We start from the raw sequence: 16,026 nt of genomic DNA on the forward strand, positions 1-16,026 counted from the left end.
ATGGGTAGAGAAAAAACACAGTTGGGAAATCACTAGCATGGGGGAGATAAACAACTCATAATCTAAATAGCAAAATATAGAAAACAGAAGATGCAGTGAGAAAGCATTAAAAGCAGAAGGTGTAAGAAAAACAGAAGAACAAAACATGTTAATTTTCCTAATAAAAATAGATTCAACTCCTCTATTAAGTGATAAGCACTCTTAGATGATATCAAAAGTCAAAATTCATTATACAATCTTAAAAAGACATCTAAAACAATACAACTTTAAATGGATAAAAATAAATATTTTGGAAACCAATATTTTGGTGAACAAGATAAAGTATAAACAGAAGGGACACAGAATGTAAAGTAAACAACAAAAGAAACAGAATAACGTTTTATATAAATAAAAGATATATATCTCTATGTAAAGACTGCCAAATATTTATGTATGGGATAATAAGCTTAGAAATACCTAAAAATTGTTAAGAATATATAAACTAATATCCCACACAGATAAAAGCACAAAATGACAGAAATGAAAGGTACACTGGAGATTTTAATAACTTTTCTCCTTCACCAATCAAGCAGGCAATAAATAAATAAGGAAATAAAAGATCTGAATAACAAGGTAAATATTTTCAAGTAACATGAAGCTAAAGTTATAGCTTTATGTGAAGCTAATGTTGAAGCCTTAAAATACAGAATAAAAATTAATAAAAAATAGAGAATACATTTTTTCCTAATGTCCACAGAACATTTACAAAATTTGATCACATATTAGTGTGGTAATAACTTACCAAAAGCAGTAACCATACAAGACAGATTAAAATGCAATAAAACGAGAAATTAATAACAAAACTTTAAACAAAAAGTCCAACCACTTGGAAATTTAAAAATATTTTAGGGACTTTCAGTATGAACATGGCTGCACAAGTCAGCATTTTCTCCCTTTTCTCTTGGAAATCATTCAAACCCACAACATTCATTTTCAGAAAAGTTGGAAACAAATAAAAGCCACAGACTTCAAAATATATGTAAGGGCTGCCCAAAGACAATTGAGATTGGGTAGAGGCCACTCAGCAGTAAGTGAAGAGAAGATGCATGAAGAATGATGAAAGATCATAGAGGCAGCAGATCTCAGAGAGCCCAGTAAAAATATGCTTCCTAATGGAAGAATGTTGATAATTATTTAAGACAGGTGACGAGTAAATGGGTTTTTATTATTTATTCTCTTAGCTTTTATATGTGTTTGAAAGTTTTCATAAGAGTTTCAAAATGCAGTTCCTAAAATTGAGGTTTTACCATGAAATACAAGTTATCTCCCTTGTTTCTAACAATGGGTATGGGAACTTTGGAGATAGGTTCAAGTTGAGGACAGAAACCTCCTAGAACCGGCTTGGTTTAGAGAAGCAGAGAAGGTGGAACTATATAATAATCACACAGATGAGCATATTTATAGGTATCAAACTGCCTCTGTGGTGGGAACAGAGGAAATAGCTGGTCTAGGAAAATCTAACTCATTAAGTGAAAAGTAATAAAAAGTGGCATAGCATTAATTAAAAATCATACAAAAAAAGGAGAGAAAATACAAATCAAAACTTACCAATATTTTGCTGTGAGTTGTTTTTTTTTTTTTTTTAATAGAGCAGTCAGAATGCAAAGCAGAAATGAAAGAACTCAAGGGATGATGGGTTTATGGAGATGAACTGAGAGCTGGTAGGACTCAGGAAAGAAAGAAGAAAACATGACATTGGAAGGAACTCAGGGCAGAATGGACGTGTGGAGAACACAGGGGTATAGAGGAAAGAAATAATAAAAGTAAGCAAAATGAAATGGAAATAAAGAAAAAGTTATAAAAGCATAAAGAGAAAATTACAAATATAGAAGTTGAGGCAAAGGAGACCCAACATTTGCATAATTGGAGTCTTAGGCAGACTACGAAAACAGTGAAATAAAACAAACATATAATAGCTTAATAAAACTGTACTGAAATTAAATGGTACTTAAATATACATACTGAAATAGTCTATGATATGTCAAGAAAAATTGATCCAGATTGGTCAACGCTGAGACATATTCTAGTATAGTGTTTGTACTTTAGAGATAAAGAAAGAATTCTTTGGGTAGTCATACCTCCTTTCAATGCCTTGAAAAGAAAAAACAACATTAAGTCATTTAAGGCAGAAAACAAATCAAAGAGGCTTCAGTTTCTCCAAAACAACATTCAACACCCAAAGACAGTAAAGGACCATATATAAGACCATCAAGGAAAGGCAGGGAGACCCTAGGATTTTACATTCAGCCAAGCTTCCTCAAAGCATAAAGGCTACAGACAACCAGTTATGCATATTCAGGAACTAAGGTTATATGGTTCCTCTGATCCCATCTTGAGAAAACTCCTAGGGGATGAACTTTAGCTAACTAGGAGATAACTGGGGAAACCACAACCAAAGGACTCGTTTGTGATCATATTTTATCTTTGAGCCAAAATGAAAACAAGTGGAAGGGTTAGGGTAATAAGAAAGAATGTAAATGTCATATACTGAAAATGTAGAAATGATAAAACTGACAAAAATTAGGTGGAGAAGGAGGAAAGGAGCAAATGAAATCTAGCCACATTAAAATAAGAAGTCATAATAGCCAAACTGACTTTTTTGCAGGAATGTAAAGAGTTCAACATTAGGAAATCATTAACAATAGTCATCATATCAAATAGGTAAAATTAACAAAGATGATTCTAGCCAATGCTGAAAAACATTTGATAAAGTTCAGCGTTATCTACTGATGATTCATAAGAACAAGTAACATATTGGAAATAGAAAGGAGTTTCCTTAATGTCATAAAGAACATCTCTCAAACCAATGGGCAGCATCCAACTTTGTGATTTCAGAAAGTCTCTTTACCCTAGAAATTGAACCTGTACTTCTCAAAGTTGTTCACAAGAGCATTCGTCTGGGAAGTGGGTCCATGACTTATTGATTATAGATTAGCAAAACACTCTGTGACCCAATACAGGTGAAGTTACTGAGTGAAACTCAAGGCAGTCCTTTTGACAGACAGGAAAAGACTCACTATGATCACGTTCACTTTATCATGTATGTTCTAACCATTTCAATGTCAACAAAAAAAAAAATAGATCATTCGTTTTAGAAAGGAGAAGACAAAATTATCATTGTGTGTGACTGACTTGCTTGAGCACCTGAAGAGAACCGACAATATCCTGAATTTTTAAAAAGTGTAAATTGATGGTTCTAAGGAAAAAAAAGTAGAAGATTTGTCAGGAGAACCCAGTAAGATGGCAGCAACTATTGAGAAAATCTAGTGAAAGAAAGATTCACATTCACAATACCAACAAAAAATTTGAGCTTAATTAGAAACAAACTAAATAATACGGAGGCTCTATATGAAGATGACAATATATAATAAAAGAAGTTGAATAAATTGAGAATAAGATCATATCCTGGATTAAAAAGTCAATACTACAAAGATATCAATTCTCCTATCCAAAATTAATTTCAAGTTTAATGCAAGTCTAATAAAAATTCCAAGGAAATATTTACTTAAAAGTGGACTTAATGTTTCCAAATTTCATTTGGAAGAATATCAGGTAAGAAAACAGGTTACAGACGTGTAGTAATTAAAACACCGTGTTGGTGAAGAATAGATAGAACAATAGAGCAAAATAGAAAGATTTCAAACGAACAAAAGGGCATGGAAGCATTTAGTGTGTGACACAGATCACTAGGAAACGGAGAAATATTGTAAAGAAATATGCTTAGAAAATTGCTTCACCATTTGGTGAAAATAAGTTGAATTCCTGCCTCACACTATGTACCAAGTTGGATTGAGTGCTGAATGATCTTGCTGTGAAGACATTCTGGGCATAATTTGAAAGTCAAAATCTATAAAGAAAAAAAAATCTTTAGATGAGACTATCATTTCTGGTATAGCTAAATAAATCATAAACATAAAAATACAGATATAAACATAATACAGATATAAACATAAATACAGATATAAACATACCATAAATAAAAATATAAATATATCATAAACATAATTGAAAGGTATGTGACAAACTGGGACAAAATATTTGTAACTCATTTGATAGACCAAAGGTTAATAACCTTTATATACAAAGAGGTCTCTCAAATCACCACAGCACGGAAACAGCCATCAACAGATGGGAAATGGACAAATGACAAGGATGAGCAGTTGACAAGGAGGGAATACAGGTGGCTGATAAACCCATGTCAGTTTCTCTAGTATTCAGATAAATGCAAATGAGAAATTCAGTATAGCACCTTTCATCTGTCAAATTAACAACGTTTAAAAAGGGTGGAAATGCATAGTACTGCTGAAAGACTAGGGATATGGGCATGCTTGCACGCTGTAGATGGGAGTAGAAATCTATACAATTTTTCCACAGAGCAATTTGGCTATGCACATCAGAGATCTTAAAATATGCATGCCTTTTGACCAGGAATTCTATTTTTAGGAACTTATCATTGAGATAAATTTAAACAAATGCACAGAGCACATGTATAGGTGTTTTAAAAACTTCTATAACCTGTTAAGTGGGTTTTAAGAAATAAGATTGTAAAACTGCAAAACTAAATGTTCATCATAACCTAATGACACATTTATATAATATAATGATTAAGAAGGATGTTGTAGAGATGTACTTTCTGACCTGTACAGATATTCTTGATACATTGTTAAGTTAAGAAAACATGTTACCATACAGTTTGTATCCTGAAAACTAGGATTCCATTTTGGTTAAAAAAAAAAATGTATATATAGAAAATATTCAAAAGGACATAGACCAAATGTTAATTAAGTAACTAGGTATTATTTTTGAGAATGGAATTTAAGGCAATATTAATATTTTCTTAATATTTGCTTATATTTTCTAATTTTTAATAATGAACCTATATCACTTACATAATTAAATATTTCTTGGAAAAGATAGAACTTGGGCTGATCCTAAATGAGATACTTAGAAAGATGAGATAGAAACTTACCTAAGTATCTCATCTGTTAATTTTATATACAATCAATTTAGCATGTATATTAACCTATTTAATATTAGTTTATTAGGCACATGTTATCATCTATAATAAAAAATCTGCTGCTTTATTTAGGCCTAGGAAATTCCAAAACAAAGGCCAGGCACGGTGGCTCACGCCTGTAATCCTAGCACTCTGGGAAGCCAGGGCAGGAGGATCCCATGAGGTCAGGAGTTCGAGACCAGCCTGAGCAAGAGTGACACCCCATCTCTACTAAAAGTAGAAAAATTAGTAGGGCATGGTGGCATGCCCCTGTAATCCCAGCTACTTGGGAGGCTGAGGCAGGAGAATCACTTGAGCCCAGGAGTTTGAGGTTGCTGTGAGCTAGGCTGATGCCCTGGCACTTTAGCCCACATGACAGAGCGAGACTCCGTCTCAAAAATGTAACAAATTTCCAAAACACTGATCCAACAAGTAATAATCATTGGGTGTTGGAGAAGAGACAAGTAAATAAATTGAGTTAACAAATTTAAAATGGTGCTCAAAAGATATCCTTGGCTTGATCTTTGATACCATTGTCATTGGACATACTGTATAGTAAGCATTTTTGCTTGAACTGCAGACCTGTTAATTTTCCAGAGTTGTGTCTTAGTCATCAAATGAAAAGTTGGTTACATTTTCGTTTAACCAACTTCGTTTTTGTTTTGTTTTTGATCTTATTCTCTTAGAAAATGCACCACCCATGTCTATGATGACTTTTGAGTACCTAGACTATTTATTTGATTAACCAGAAAACCCTCTTCCTTAAGGGAGCTGAACAAATGTCTTCCCTCTTGCTCCTTCCCCTGTGGTTCTCTTTCTGTCTTTGCTTCTATTCCTTCTTGGTTCCCTCTGTTCCCGCTCCCCACCTCTCCAACCTGCCTTTGTTCCTTTACTTTGTTTTTGGTCTTCTCCTTTGTTTTCTTCTTCTCTGTTCCTTCTTTCCACTCTCACGCTGTCACATTCCCCCTCCTTTTCCTGTTTCCTCTTCCTTTGCGGTCCTCTACTTTCTCTCTTTCCCTTGTCCCCTTCTCTCGTCCCCACGTGTGGCAGGTCTATGACACACAACTGGAGAATGTGGAGGACTTTGAGGGCCTGTCTGACTTTTGTAACACCTTCAAGCTCTACCGGGGCAAGACTCAGGAAGAGACGGAAGATCCATCTGTCATTGGGGAGTTTAAGGTAAGTCCTTGAGGATGTGTCCCTAACCCGGGTGGGCCTCAGACTGTGGTGCTGCAGCCACAGTGAAGGGAGAGGGGTAACAAGTGCAGTGGTGACCCTGGTGCTGGTGTTGGTGGCCATGTGGGTCACGCAGGTAGGTGGGGATGTTGACAGTGGTGGTGATGCTGCTGGCGTGGAACCTGACAGTGGTGATGGATGGCACTGGGCCCGGTGATCTCCTAGTGATGATTCTGGTAGATGAGAGTCATGGTCACCATGGTGATTGTGTTGGTGACAATGATGATAGAAATGAAAGTTAATCCCTCATTCTTTTCAGGGCCTCTTCAAAATCTATCCCCTCCCAGAAGACCCAGCCATCCCCCTGCCCCCAAGACAGTTCCACCAGTTGGCTGCCCAGGGGCCCCAGGAGTGCTTGGTCCGTATCTACGTTGTCCGAGCGTTTGGACTGCAGCCCAAGGACCCCAATGGGAAGGTAACATTCCTGGAGTCCTCCCCTCCCCCAGAACGGCAGGCTCGGGTATGGATGCCTGCAGAATCTGGACACAGTCTCTGCCCCAGGGAGGTCACGGCAAGCCGGGAAACCAGACAAACACAAACAAAACTGAGATGTGACTGAATGGAGATCTTTTAAAGATCAAGTACTCTAGGAGGCCGGAGCAGGCCAGAGTCAGTACAGGACTTTGGAAAGATAAGGACAGCTTCCTGGAAGGAGTAGGACTCTTAAGGCTAGATAGGAGTTTTGATAGGCTAGGAGGAAGAAGAAAATAGTATTTTAAGAGGGGTCAAAAGCATAGGAAAACATTGAAAGAAGATTGCTTAATGTATGTCTAGAACAAGGATCAGGCATACAGACGAGGAAGGCGGAAGGTGTAGGTTGGCAGTGGACTTGGTAGTGGACTTGGTAGGGCTTTCTGTGGTGGGTGGGAAGGAGCAGGCCCAGTAACTGCTGTGCCTGGCCATGGAAGAGCCAGAGGGAAAAGGTGAAGCCAGTAGCTCTCATCCTGTCTGTACTTAAAATTTGATATTTTGTTCATCACGGGCTATTGGCATTGATTTTTAATTTTTAAAATGCTTCACTGTAAAATTTTTTATTTTGAAAACTGAATATTTTGGCCCTGCCTTAAATTTGGAGCCCAAGACAAGTGCCTCAGCTGTCTCACCCTAGTCCTGGCCTGAGATGGAAAAGGGAGATTTGAAAGAGAGGAGTGTGGAGTCATGGAGAGGTGGCAGGGGCGGGAGACAGAGTGAGGTTGGGAAGAGGGGAAAGAGGAAAGAAGAGAGGCAGGGCTGGGGGACAGCTGGAGTTTGGAGGGATGAGGCTTCTCTCTCCTTAGCCAGGTTTAGGCTTAGCTGTGTCCCTGAGGTGGGGGTGGTGTGGGGGCCTAGTGTCTCCCCCCCACAGCCCTGCCTTTCAGGGGCGTGAAGTCTCGATCACACGGCAGAAGGGAGCAGTCCTCAGCCTTGGCAACACCAGCGGCCTCCAACGCGTGGCCGTGGCCAGCGGGTTGGTTTATATACTTAAAGCCTTCTCGGTGCCAGACTAGCCCTGGGCACTTTCCAGCCCAGCTGCCGGGAGGCTGGCCGAGGGGTGCTGCTGCTTGCAGGGGGCATCCAGGGGACACTGGCCCGGGTAGCTTAGTTTGACAGGGTCCGACCATTTCTCTTCCTTTCTACATGCTTAAGCAGAGGTCACAGAGAGGACCCCAGCCTGGCCTTGTCATACATGTAATATAGACACTGTGTTTCTGAGGACGTGGGCCCTGCCCCCACCCCCTCTCCCAGTGAAGTGGCGGGTTGGGAGGATGGAGGATGCAGGCACCCCTTCCCACTGCTGGAGCTGAGGCCGGGAGCCCGCACCAGGGCCCAGTGGTGTGCTGTGCTGTGCAGGGTGGGGCCCTGGCCTGGCAGGACACAGTCCACACCACACCTTCCCAATGGCTGGCACCTCATTCCATTGGGAGGCCCCCACTTAAAAAGCCCCAAAGGCAAGCTGGGAAAGCAATTTCACTTACATGTGTCTCTCTCCTTCAGTGTGACCCTTACGTCAAGATCTCCATAGGGAAGAAATCAGTGAGTGACCAGGATAACTACATCCCCTGCACCCTGGAGCCTGTTTTTGGAAAGTAAGTGGGGCAGGAGCCAGTCTGGTTACCCACAGTACAGTGGGGGGAGTGTGACCGCCATGGGAATGTCCCTAACCCCTGGGGCAAAACTGTATTCCCTCAATCTTACATACCTATGGGGGCGGAGCCTCAGCCAGCCCTTCTTTATGTGCTAAAGGCTTGAGTCCTGGCAGAAGCTGCTAGTTGAACATAATCAATTACTTCTAAGATCAGAAATCTACATGGAAGCTCAGAAGATGCATTTGCTAATTCTTTTTTAGATGAACTTTTACTTTGGAATAATTTTAGATTTATGGAAAAGTTACAGAGATAGCACAGTGTTCTCATAAACCCTTCACTCAATTTCTCCCACTGTTAACATCTTACCTAACCATGGTACATTTGTCAAAATAAAGAAATTGACATAGTGCATAACTATTAACTAAATTCCAGACTTTATTAGGATTTCATCCATTTTTTCACTAGTGTTCTTTTACTAATGTCCCAGGATCCAATAGGTATATATTGCATTTAGTATTATTCTCTGTAAGTGTCCCACTGTCTTTAGTGACAGCTGGAAGAAGAATGCAGACCCAAGATGGTAAAGTGAGTCTTGAAGTCTGAGAACAAGGAAAGGAAGGATAAAGGCTGATTGCATGGGAGAAGCTCCCAGGCATCCTGAATTGCTGTTTGGATGTGAGCTTATTTTGGCGGAGAAGGAGAATTGCAGAGGGAGGCTGCTGACTATTTCTCTAGCACCTGTAGGAGTAGATGCCTGATGTTCTGATATCTCGCTCTTGGGACCCCTTGGGGGGCCCATGAAGCAGGATTTAGAGTCCTCCAGTCTGGCCTTGTGGTGGCTCCTCTCCTCCCAGGAGGTCCTTGCATTCCTGGCCCATGGCTGGGCCTGCAGCTCCTCCCAGATGTGGCCCCTGCTCTCCTCTCTGTCATAAGCTGCTTTAGCTTCCTTGAGCGCGACATGTGCCAGACCTGTGGCTCCCGCTCGCAGAGGACTCATTTCAAGGGGAGAAGGGAGAATACCCTCACCGTTGGCCTTCATGGCAGGTGGGACTCTCAGATACAGAAGAAATCTTCTCAGATACAGAAGAAATCTTCTGTATCTGAGAAATCTTCTCAGATACAGAAGAAATCTTCTCTTCAAAGAAATCTTTTCACAAATAGCCCTCCATCCCACCCCAGAAGTAGGTGTGAAGGCCCAGAGTCCAGGAAGTGGGTCCCTTGGTAAATCCCAGAGCTCTGGCACCTGGTTCTGGAGTCTCACATCACTTGTTTCCTAGTGTTGTGGTAGAAACTTTGGTTTTAAAGTTCTGTTCCAGTTCATTCTTTCATTCTGTGGTCCATCTGGCAGGCACCTGCTGTGTGCCCAGCCCAGTTTATTTGGGAGAGTCACACACACACACACACATACACACTCACACACACTCACGCACACTCACGCACACTCGCTCTCTCAGACAGGCCAGGACGGCATGCTGCAGAAAGGGTGCTGTAAGAGCTACAAGAGGCCTGAGGAGGGTGGCCTCCCTGGGATGGCTTTTGAGCTCCTGCCCCTCCTTCCACTCCCTGGAGTCTCCCCAGTACTGGGCAACACCAGGGAGCCTTGGGCATCTGCCGTCTGCCCTCCTGCAGGATGTTCGAGCTGACCTGCACTCTGCCTCTGGAGAAGGACCTGAAGATCACCGTCTACGACTATGACCTCCTCTCCAAGGACGAAAAGATCGGGGAGACAGTCATCGACCTGGAGAACAGGCTGCTGTCCAAGTTTGGGGCTCGCTGTGGACTCCCACAGACCTACTGTGTGTATGTGCATGGGGGCTGGCTGCTTCTGTGACGGCAAACCGCCCCGTCTCCTGAGCACTTACCGTGTGCCAGCCCCAGGCTTAGCACTCCCCTGGCATTCTCTCATTGAGTCCAGTGGGGGGCTTGTCCCCATTCCACAGATGAGGAAACCAAGGCCCAGAGGTGTTATGGCTTGTCATTGGTGGGATTAGGATCTGAACCTGTTTTTCTGACTCTTCGAACCTGGCTCTCCATCATGTAGTTAAGATCCGGTTCTCTTTAATGGGCCACAGAAGGCCTGTGGAGGGCTGGGCACCTGGGAACAGAGGGAAAGAAGGAGGAAAAAAGGAAGGGAGACAGGTGGCAGGACACATGGGCCCCAGCTGGGAATGCTGTGCTAGTTTCTGTAAGGGGAACTCATGTGTGGACAGCTCCCCTCTTCCCTTCATCATGGGACTTGTCTGGGTCTGATTCTCTAACTCTGGAAATTGGCAACATTTAAGTTCCAATTCATGCATCCTTAAACCTGTCCTTTTCTCTCTGGGCCTCAGTTTCTTCATCTGTACAATGGGAGTTCCCAGTCCTGATGAGCCATCAGACAGGGCACCCACTGTAAAAGTGAAGGGTGGGTGCTGCTGTGTGTGGGGCTACACAGGTCACTGCATGCCCCTCTGCCCTCGCCAGTGTCCTCCGAGTGTCTCATCTTTGTCCTGTGCTTGGGCCTCAGCTCTGGACCCAACCAGTGGCGGGACCAGCTCCGCCCCTCCCAGCTCCTCCACCTGTTCTGCCAGCAGCGCAGAGTCAAGGCCCCCGTGTACCGGACAGACCGCGTGCTGTTTCAGGACAAAGAATACACCATTGACGACATAGGTGAACTGCTGCATGGCCCGGAACCACAGCGGGGCTCTCCCTCTCCCTCCTTGTCTCCCACCAGCCCTCTCCTACCATCAAGGGCCCCAGTGCACCCCCTTCAGCAGGCTGTGGCTCGGATCTGTCCGGGGCAGCACAGATGGGCTGCACTTGCACTGGGTTTTTGGGGACAGTGCTTACCTGTGATACCACTGTGAAAAGGAGAAGTCAGGGTAGGGCCAGGCTCAGAGCTCAATCCAAGGCCAGGTGGGGGCCCATCCATGGGCAAGATTGGGGGTGAGTCTGAAGCCAGTGTCAAGGTCAGGTTAGGATCGGTCTCCTTGCTAGCTGGGTGGTCAGACTTTGGTTGGAGCTTGGGATACAGCCCACCTCAGAAAAACAGTTTTCTATGTGAATTGCACGAGCTTGCCAGCTTGACCGTGACAGCACCCTCCAAGTCCCACCCACAGCCAGTGCACCTAAGGCATCCAAAGGGCAGGCAGGAGGCCCTGCAGTACCCCCCTCCCCGTCCCTACCACCTAGTTTTGCACAGCACTCTTGGCTGGAAATCCTGCCATGTGCTCTCTGTGTGTCTGAGATGCCCACAGGTCTGTGTCACCCACCCAGAGCAGCTCAGCCTCCCTGGAGGTGTTTACAGGCCCAGCTGGCCCCTCGCCTCCTGGTTGCTTCAGCGTATTTGATGTCAGAGCTGGTGCCAAGGTTATAAAAGGGAAATGATGGCTTTGATGCCCCATCCGCCACCCCCCTCCTCCTTCTCGTTCTGGTTTACTGACTCTCCCAGGTCGGGACTGCGCCAGGCCCGGCCATGAGGCACCCCCGCCCCCACGCTCTTTTCCTGTAGAACATGCATCTGTTTTGGGGGCAGTCTCATTTCCTTCTACTAGTCTGTGAGCAACTTCAGCACAGGGACCAGGGCTCATGGTCATAAAGTGTAGGAAACGAAAGCCAGAGAGCTAGAGACGGTGAGGTCCAACATCTGCCTCTTTTCACAGCTGAGGCTGTTGAGGCCAAGAGTGGTTAGTGACCTGCCCACAGTCATCCAGCCAGCCAGGAGCGAGCCAGATTCCTCCTGCGGTGCCTTGCCTCTCTGGGGTCCCTGTTAACGTGGGCAGGGCAGGTCCGGTGGGTTACCGTGTGTGTACGTAAGAAGCTGTGTTGGTGTGTGTGGGCACACCTGGGTGCACATACCTGTGTGTGTGTATGTGCATGTGGACCACCATCATCCCCCAAATCAAGGCTCCAAGACCTTGTTGCTTGCTGGTTGGCTGGTTTCTTGGGTCAGGACCACCCCAGGTCTTCTCCCCACCCGCAGCACCAATCGTTGACCCGTCCCTGGCAGGGAGGAGCTGTACTTGGGAAGCCCCAGGGGCAAGAAGGGGGTATTCAGTCCTTGTCATGCCCCCTTCCTAAATGAGCATGTGGTCTGTGCTCCCTGCTACCCAGCTGTATGGCTTTTCCACACTTCAGGTTTTTCACCTGTAAAATGGGTATAATTACAACACCTAGCTTCTAGGGGCCTTATGAGAATTAAATGTGCTATTATCAATGACCAGTGCCTGACCCCATGGGTCCTGCTCTAGAAGTGTTTGCTGTTAATTACTATTATTTTAGCTACTGCTACTAATAGAATGATTTCCATGAACCAGAGAATAGTACTAACAATACTAGGATGCCAGATCTGGGAATAGAGGGGCTGAGGCTCAGAGTGGGGAGTAGTCAGGGAGGGCTTCCTGGAAGGGGTGGGCTTTGACAGACAGGGAAGATTTGTATTGGTGGAAAAGAGTAAGAAGAATTTTATAAAAGAGGCTTGGTATTAATAGAAATGATGGCTATAGGGAGTCTGGATTTTAAGCCTAGAGCCCATGGGTAGCAAGATTGTCTCTATGGAAGGAGGGACATAAGAATAGGTGTGTCTGGGTTTGGGTGAGGCTGTGGGGCTGGGGGCTTCCCATGGCACTCAGGCAGCCCTGCTCAACCTGCTCATGGGAAGCCCTGCCATCTATCTCTCTCTCACCTGGCTCCTGCAACTTTTCTGTCTTCTCTCTGAGGCAGAGGCCGGCAGGATCCCAAACCCACACCTGGGCCCCGTGGAAGAGCGTTTGGCTTTGCACGTCCTTCAACAGCAGGGCCTGGTCCCGGAGCACGTGGAGTCACGGCCCCTCTACAGCCCACTGCAGCCGGACATTGAGCAGGTAGGACCTCAGCCCTCCGGCTCCAGGGCCCTCGAGCCTACATAGCCCCACCCCAAGGGACAGCATGAACATCCCAGAGGAGCCACTGGGGACCTTGGGATTTGGTCAGTCCCTCCTTGACCCATTTCTTCACTGTCTGAGTGGCCACCACTGTTGACCTGTGAGGGGATCACTAGAGCCCTGCCTCCCCTGGCCACCTCCTGCCGTCAGGGACTGGGGAACAAGTCTGAGCTGCCTCCTTCATCACTGCGTAGGCCTGGCCTCTGACTTCCGCCGCTCATTCTGAGCCTTGCTGTTTTTCAGCCTGGCCTCGGGGTGCCCCCCGCCCCCCGTCATCTGTCAGTGACTCAGTCTCAGATGTCCGGCTCTGTGCTGGGCTTCAGTGATGGGGTGGGGCAGTGAGCACAGAGAGCAGGCTTGGGACAGTGACCAGGGGAGTCTTCCTGGAGGAGGTGAGCTCAGAGCTGGTTTTGGGAGGAGAAAGAGAGACAAGGTTACAGGCAAAGAGAAAAGCCAAAGTGAGCCATGAAGGTGCTTTGTGAATGCCAGGTGACATCATCTCTGTCGTCTGGAACCGAGTTCTCTCTTCCCCAGGTGGTTTGGCTCCCAGCCTCCCCCAGGGTAGCATAGCCGGTGTGGAAACTGACCCTGCAGAAGTGACTTAACTAAGTCACTTTAATCCCTGCTCCTTCTTCTCTGAGAAGGGACAAAAATCACACTCAGCTTGCCGAGGGAGAGAGGTCTGAGGGGCAGGCAGGGGGAGTGGTGTCCTGTCAGGGACACCTTCTGAGCTCTCCATGACTAAGCCATGCTTTTTGACTCTCCGCGACTTTGCACATGCTGTTCTCCTGGCCGCCAAGACTCAGCTCAAAGATCACCATCGCTGAGAAGCCTGCCCTGACCCTTGACCCTCAGGCACAGGCCTAAGCTGGTGGCCTGTGGGGCTGCAGCTGTGCAGTCCTCTGCAGTCAGCCCTGGAGTCCCCTGTGTCGGGTCTGTCACCTTCAGGGCAGCGAGCCTCCCCTTGCAGGGCTGGGGTTTCTCTGCCCTGTTCCCCAGCGTCCAGCACAGAGCAGGTGCCTGGGATCTGCTGGTGGAAGGAAAAGGGCAGCGAGAGAACCGGCTCCTGTCTTCACAGGGGAAGCTGCAGATGTGGGTCGACCTGTTTCCGAAGACCCTGGGGCGGCCTGGACCTCCCTTCGACATCACCCCACGGAGAGCCAGGAGGTGACTGGCCCGGCTGCGGGCGCTGAGCCGAGTTGGGTGGGGAGGGTGGCGGCCGGCTGTGGGGGGAGGAGGTCGCTCTTCAGCCACAGAGCGCGGCTCTGGCTGGGGTCTGGCCAAGCGTACAGCAGGCTAGCGTCTGGTCTTCTCAGATGAGCAGGCTTCTGGCTTCCCAGCCGCCACTCAGTCGAAGTCCATGCGGATTCGAGTCATTGTCGTCCCCAGGTTTTTCCTGCGTTGTATCATCTGGAACACCAGGGATGTGATCCTGGACGACCTCAGCATCACAGGGGAGAAGATGAGCGACATTTACGTGAAAGGGTAGGGAGCCACCGTCCCCCTTCCCAGCCCACGCGTCTCCTGTGCTCCCTCCAGGTCTAGCCCAGTGGGGCCTCTCGCGCCGGGACGGGCAGACCCAGCAAGCTGCGGAGGAGGAGGGCACGTGGGGGGCTCTGCCTGTGGGAAATCGGTCTCCCACCAGGCGTCTCCCCTCACTAAGCCTTGGGTTGATCTTGAAGCTTTGAGGATGCCTCTCAGAGTGGCTGAGAAGTTACTACATTTTCAAATTCGTTGGATGCATTTTGTACATCATGCAGATTTCCTGGAGATTATTTTTGCAATATAATCTCCAAGCTCACTTACTTTCTAATTCCCTGCTTGCCTAAGTTGAGGATGTACGCCGTGCTGGGAATCTTAGTGAGACATGTTCCCTACAAATGTGTCTGTCTAGCTGGATGGTCGGCTTTGAAGAACACAAGCAAAAGACAGACGTGCATTACCGCTCCCTGGGAGGCGAAGGCAACTTTAACTGGAGGTTTATCTTCCCCTTCGACTACCTGCCGGCTGAGCAAGTCTGCACCATCGCCAAGAAGGTGAATGTCCTTCCCTCCCAGTGGGGCCGGTCGCGGGCCTTACTAATGTCGGCGTGACCCCCTGATCAAGTGACAGTCGGGCTGGCATTACAACCTCAGTGATGCCCCAACACCGTTGGCTACCGGTGCCATCCCTGCAGGGCACCCACCACCACTGCCCATCGCTGCCCATGTTGCCCCCACTGCCCATCTCTGCCATGTCACCGTTACAATGTGCCATCATTCGTGCCACTGTCGCTGCTCCCACCACTGCTCTCTTTGCTGCCACATCATCCCCTCAGTCTGTAGACCCCACTTCTCTGTTCTCTTCCTCACTCTCTGCCGTCACCAGCAGTGCTGCCACCCCACGGCTTCCGCCCTGCCTCACAGTGCCATGTCCATCTGATGCAGCTGCGTCTAGATCCTAAAGTCGCTGCCTTCCTCCCTTCCCAAACGAAGCAGCAAGAAGCGTCACTGGGTCTGAGTGGGATGGCCTGGGAAACCCAGCATGGCCTTCAAAGGGACAGAGGGGCAGACCCCGTAGGGGACCTTCCCAAGAGGGCCAGCCCGGCCTGCAAAGTGTGCTGCCCACAGGATTGGGAGTGCTTGGCTGAGTCTCTCCCCATACCTGGTTTCCAGCCTCTGTGTCTGATGCCTGTGGTCACTTTCCAAGCTGAACAGTCACTGGGGGTGACTGCCCATCTGGTCCTGAAGCTGTTGCCTTCCTCTCTCTACCCCTCACCTCTGGCTCCAGGTGGAAGGCACCTGGGGAG

The 16,026-nt window shown here is 46.7% G+C and overlaps 1 protein-coding gene across 21 annotated transcripts in view; it reads left to right on the forward strand.

The window, feature by feature from the left end:
• Positions 1-16,026, forward strand: part of DYSF (dysferlin) — a 207,992-nt gene that overhangs the window by 175,874 nt on the left and 16,092 nt on the right. For all 21 annotated transcript variants that reach the window (XM_012750073.3, XM_012750078.3, XM_012750081.3 and 18 more), the window contains 9 exons: positions 6,086-6,214; positions 6,531-6,686; positions 8,246-8,337; positions 9,967-10,137; positions 10,844-10,986; positions 13,039-13,178; positions 14,317-14,405; positions 14,628-14,723; positions 15,133-15,274. In XM_012750073.3, the coding sequence (XP_012605527.2) occupies positions 6,086-6,214; positions 6,531-6,686; positions 8,246-8,337; positions 9,967-10,137; positions 10,844-10,986; positions 13,039-13,178; positions 14,317-14,405; positions 14,628-14,723; positions 15,133-15,274 (1,158 nt within the window). The remainder of the gene's footprint in view (positions 1-6,085; positions 6,215-6,530; positions 6,687-8,245; positions 8,338-9,966; positions 10,138-10,843; positions 10,987-13,038; positions 13,179-14,316; positions 14,406-14,627; positions 14,724-15,132; positions 15,275-16,026) is intronic.

This window comes from Microcebus murinus, chromosome 3 (genome assembly GCF_040939455.1).
Source record: "Microcebus murinus isolate Inina chromosome 3, M.murinus_Inina_mat1.0, whole genome shotgun sequence".
Lineage (NCBI taxonomy): Eukaryota > Metazoa > Chordata > Mammalia > Primates > Cheirogaleidae > Microcebus > Microcebus murinus.